Raw genomic sequence first — 5,567 nt, forward strand, 5'->3', positions numbered from 1 at the left:
GCCGTGTGAAAACCCTTGTAGGTGTGCATTTTGAATTAATTACACACGGGTATAGGACACAGGCGTGTCCTTGTATTGCTTAGGCTGTGTGAGCCACACGGGCCAATAACACGACCATGTTGAATTGTCACACGGGCGTGTTGTCCCTCCCACACGGGCGTGTGCCCCTGTGTTAAGAGTTATTTTCAGAGTTCTTTAAAGGACTCGGATTGTTCCGAATGGGTTCCAATGGATGTTTTGGGCTTATTAAGCGCTTATTAAGGAGTTTATAAAAAAAATTGAGAAAGTTTTAATTTGACCATGTTTTGGTGTTATGAAAATGTCTATACGCATAAGTTTAAGTTAGGTAATGCCTCATATTCTGACCCGGCGTAGGGCACGGGTGTAGGGTGTTACATTCTTTCTTAATTTTCCATTTATAAATTGTTGAATTGATGATTTTATTAATTCTTTGCATATGAATTTGATAAACGGTTGAACTTAATGTAAATAGTTTGATGATCGAGTTTAATAATAATTTGACTAACTTTTTAAATTTGAAAATATACAAAGATCAAATTATGATAAATTAAAATAAATGGACTAACTTTTAATTTCCGTAAAATAAATGTATGAAATTCAAAATTATACCACTTAGAACTAAAATATATAAAATAAAATAAAAATAAAAGTTTGGGTGACAAAGGGTGTAGATTTTGACATCACCCATTTTAATTATACTGTATTTAATTTTAAAATATTATCTTTTATAAGTGATGTATAGATTAAGACTCATCTTGGTAAATAATTTGTTTTCGTATAAATTTTTATGAGAAATGATTGTATCAAACTGTGATTTTATGTTATCCCTATCCCTTTCCAATAGGAGCATGACAAATCAGAGTTTTTTCTCCTGAAAAAATTCAAATTCCTATTGAAAAAGAATAAAAATGATGAGAAATCACAATTTTATATTATCTATTCTTTTATATAATTAAGGTAAAAAACCTAGGAAAGAGAAGTCAGCAAGCACAACATAGAAAAAAAGTTATTTTAAATTTTAAAAATCAAAATGAAAGAATTTTAACAGTTCCAATCAATTTATGGAATTTAAAAAAAATGATTTCCCTTGTTTAAATAAAAATAAATAAAAATAAAAGTTGAATTCAAACAAATGAGTTTAATTTATGAAAAGAATTGAATTCAAACAAATGAGCTTAATTTATGAAAAGAAGAAAGTCAAAGATACTTAAAGTGAAATCAATCCATAAAAATAAAATATTGAGACAGGCAGAGGGTTAAAATCTAATTTTGATATTCTCAAATTATTTGGTCAGCTCTACTAAACCAACAACAATCCCCCAAAAGCAACCTTCATATGCCGTCTTTAATGGTTTAACCAAAATAAAGAAGATGACAAAGTAACCATAGCTGTACGCATTTAAAAACCCTCTCTCTCTCTCTTGCTCTTTAAACAGTAGAGTAGAAGAAACGAATGGACATTCAAAGCCATTCAAGTCATTTTCACAGCAACTGCATTGAAATTCTTTGAGAGAGAAAACACACAAACAAAGAAAACAAAAGGGAAAAGGTGGAAAAATAGTATATTTATTATTATTATTATATGTAAAAGAAAAGCCTTTCCAGGAAAATTCACTTTCCTTTTTGTTCCTTAATCTTCCTAAACAAACGCGGATTTTGTTTTTACTCAAATCAAAGAATCCCATATTTTTTCGTTTCGTATAAAAGTCTTTAATCGAAGATCAAATCTTGTTGACAACATCCTTTGAAGATTCAACCAACCACCCAGAGCTAGAATAAGGCTGAAAAATCGTCAAAAGCTAGAAATTCATTTGTTTTATTTTTTTGCCGGAGTTGCTTCTTTTATTCTGACCCTTGTTTGAGAATTCAACTTCGGATTATCAACCATGGCAACTGCTGCCATATTCTCTTCTCTAAGGAGGAGAAGATCGCCGTCTCTAGAGGCTTTCTTGGCTCCTGTTGACTTAACCCAAGTAGCTCTTCTTCAAACCTTGGCAGCCGTCTCCTCTGAGCTTATCTCTTTCTTTTCCGACAAACCTTTCTTCTTTCAGCGGAGGAATTTTCGATCTTTGATTCGGAAGATGGAAATTTTCCTTGTTATGTTGGAGTATCTGAGGGAGTCTGGATCACGGTCCATGCCAAGCTTGCCTTCAACAGCGATCTTGTGCTTCAAGGAGCTCTATTTGTTGCTCTATAGGTCCAAGATACTACTTGATTATTGTGCTCAATCCAGTAAGTTATGGCTTTTGCTTCAAAACCATTCAATTTCAGGCCATTTCCATGATTTGAATCAAGAAATTTCTACCCTTTTGGATGTTTTTCCAATAAATGATGTTGGATTGAGCGATGATGTTAGGGAACAGGTTGAGCTGTTGCAAAAACATGCTAGGAAGGCTAAATTGTATGTCGATAAAAGTGATGAGAATTTAAGGCTTAGGTTCTTTTCTTTTCTTAATGAATTTGACAACGGGAGGATTCCAAATCATGTGGACTTAAGATTGTTCTTTGTGGAAAGACTAGGAATTAGGGATGCTAAAAGTTGTAGGTCTGAAATTGAGTTCTTGGAGGAGCAAATTGTGAACCATGAGGGGGATATTGAACCTACGGCTTGTGTGCTTAATGGGTTTGTTGCAATTACCAGATATTGTAGGTTTTTACTATTTGGTTTTGAGGAAGATGAGGTGCAGTTGCCTTCTAGGAAACAGAAGAAACCGAGGAAAGGGTTGATTACTCGAGAGATCGCGGATACCTTTATAACTATCCCTAAGGACTTTTGTTGTCCGATATCTTTGGACTTAATGAGAGATCCGGTGATAATTTCGACAGGTCAGACGTATGATCGGAGTTCGATTGTTAGGTGGTTGGAGGAAGGCCATTGTACTTGTCCAAAGACGGGGCAAATGCTCATCCATACTCGCCTTGTTCCTAATCGGGCTTTGAGGAATTTGATCATGCAGTGGTGCACTGCTCATAGTGTCCCATATGATCCCCCGGAGGCTGCAGATGCACCTGCAGAGTCATTTGCTGAAGCTTTGCCAATCAAAGCTGCAACTGAAGCTAATAAAGCAACAACAACCCTTCTTGTTCAACATCTAGCAAATGGATCACAGGGAGCTCAAGCTATTGCTGCTCGTGAGATTCGCTTGCTGGCTAAAACAGGAAAGAAAAACCGCGCTTTTATTGCGGAGGCTGGGGCAATACCACATTTATGCAAGTTGCTGTCATCTTCAAACCCTGTTGCTCAAGAGAATTCTGTTACTGCAATGCTGAACTTATCCATTTATGATAAAAATAAAAGCCTTATTATGGATGAGGATGGTTGTCTAAGATCGATTGTTGAAGTTTTGAGGCTCGGGCTCACAACGGAGGCGCGGGAAAATGCTGCAGCAACTTTGTTCAGCCTTTCAGCTGTTCATGACTATAAGAAGAGAATAGCAGATCAGGGAGGGGCAATTGAGGCCTTAGCAGGGTTGTTGAGAGTGGGGACTCCAAGAGGGAAGAAGGATGCCGTAACTGCTTTATTTAATCTGTCGACTCATTCGGACAATTATGCGAGAATGATAGAGGTTGGAGCAGTTACAGCACTTGTCGGAGCTTTGGGGAATGAAGGGGTTGCGGAGGAAGCTGCAGGTGCCTTGGCCTTAATTGTCAGGCAACCAATCGGGGCTGAAGCCGTGGGGAAGGAAGAAATGGTTGTGGCAGGGTTAATAACGATGATGAGATGCGGAACTGCAAGAGGTAAAGAGAATGCAGTTGCAGCACTGCTTGAGTTGTGCCGCAGTGGTGGGGCTGCTGCAACCGAAAGAGTGCTCAAGGCCCCAGCATTGGCTGGCTTACTTCAGACACTGTTGTTTACGGGTACGAAAAGGGCAAGAAGAAAGGCTGCATCACTTGCTAGAGTGTTTCAGAGGTGCGAGAATGCATCCTTGCATTTTGGTGGATTGGGTGTTGGATATGCATTTGCAGGCAATTCAACTCCTCCTAACAGGGATCCACGATTCGCGGATGACGTCTCAATGCCTATGTCTATCTCTGTGCAAGTATTGTAAAGGTAAACATCACAGTGCGGTACTGTCCTCCTCGCTGATATATAAGTTGTCATTTTTGTTGGTAATATATTTACAAATTCTTTCATTGAAAATTTCAGATAATGAGAAAAAAGAAAATTACCGAATGAGATAATCCAATCATCTGTTGTGGGAGAATGATAGAAATGTCACTGAGCAATTACCTTCATCTTATTATATATATGTGATGTTCAGTGAGTTGAGAACAATAAATACAATAACACTGGAAAAGACCGTCACAAGCTCATGAATCATGAACAATAAAGAACTTAAAGCGGCTGAATTTACATTTTGTTTTCAACTTGTGTGGAAAATTAGAAATTTTTATCATTTTGAATGTTCCATTTGCCAAAGTTAACATGCTGATTCTTATCAAACACGAGTTAGAGGTGGTTGCATGAATCAATTAGGTTAAATCTCGGGTTTATTTCTTCAAGCTCATGCTGAAATCATTTGTCTACTTGAATCATCATCTCTTTTTCTTTCCAATATTCCGACAAAGAATCCATGGAAACTTTTACTTTTTATTATCCGGAATGAATAATTGGACTATGAGTCAAACTCAAAGTACAGATTTTATTTGATAAAGAATCACATGCAAACTTATAGAAGCATCTAAAAAAGCTAAGGTCATTGTTTTGATCAGATGGTTTTATTACCTCAAAACCATAAGAATTAAGGCATCTCACCTTTTATGAAGATTCTGAGGAGTGAGATATTTTATTAAGGTGAGTGTTCAAAGAAAAATGGGAAATACTTCTAGACATGGTTGGTTGCCCAGTTTTTCTGTAGAGAAATTGGTTTTCAACAATAAAAATAAAGATTTGTAATTAATTTATCTATTTTTTATTAAAAAAGATAAAATGTAGAATGAAAAAGAAATAGTAACATCACAACCCAAGACAGAAAAAAAAGCTCCAACTTCAACGTGTGCATTTGATGAGAGTGGAGATTCATTAATTTATATATCCCCCTCATCTTGTTTCTGATAAGTGTAAAGGAGGGCAGAGGCATTAATGCCTTTCCTTTACGGCATTTCTCCAACCTGAAAAGCAAATATTTTGGTTTTTTGTTATTTCAAGGTCTAGCTGACAGGGAATAAAGTTAGGCACTCTTTTGAACACAGAATTGTGCGGTTTCGGATCATACAGTGCAAAAATTAAATTGGGTATTCTTCCGTTATTATTGAAGGAAATTTCTGGTCCTGGACAACCAATAGTTAGACTTGCACCTAATTTATTCAATTTGCCTAACTTGGGTTGGTATTATTGACTTTGGATTTTGGACCACTCTGTGCTGATGAATGGTAAACCCTTTGCTCTGCCACAAACTCAAAAAACTTGTTGAAACGAGTGAAAGTAAAACCAAGAAATCAGAAAAAGTCCATTGTTCATTTAATAGGAAAACAGAAACTTGATTTGGTGCAATGTTTTTGGGTTAGATGGTGAAGTCTGGATTGCAAGGGATGCATGCATTTAG

The 5,567-nt window shown here is 36.4% G+C and overlaps 1 protein-coding gene across 1 annotated transcript; it reads left to right on the forward strand.

Moving 5' to 3' along the window:
• The first annotated feature begins 1,473 nt into the window (after positions 1-1,473).
• Positions 1,474-4,554, forward strand: LOC107893838 (U-box domain-containing protein 17). Its single transcript, XM_016818945.2, has 2 exons — positions 1,474-4,072; positions 4,169-4,554. Exon 1 carries the CDS (start codon positions 1,908-1,910, stop codon positions 4,068-4,070), a length of 2,163 nt encoding a protein of 720 aa, XP_016674434.1. The 5' UTR covers positions 1,474-1,907; the 3' UTR covers positions 4,071-4,072; positions 4,169-4,554.
• Positions 4,555-5,567: the final 1,013 nt, after the last annotated feature.

The sequence above is a fragment of the Gossypium hirsutum genome, chromosome A06 (assembly GCF_007990345.1).
Source record: "Gossypium hirsutum isolate 1008001.06 chromosome A06, Gossypium_hirsutum_v2.1, whole genome shotgun sequence".
NCBI lineage: Eukaryota > Viridiplantae > Streptophyta > Magnoliopsida > Malvales > Malvaceae > Gossypium > Gossypium hirsutum.

Bases quoted from the DNA above. Each gene is read 5' to 3' on its own strand.
- LOC107893838 (XM_016818945.2), top strand. From the start codon at position 1,908: ATGGCAACTGCTGCCATATTCTCTTCTCTAAGGAGGAGAAGATCGCCG.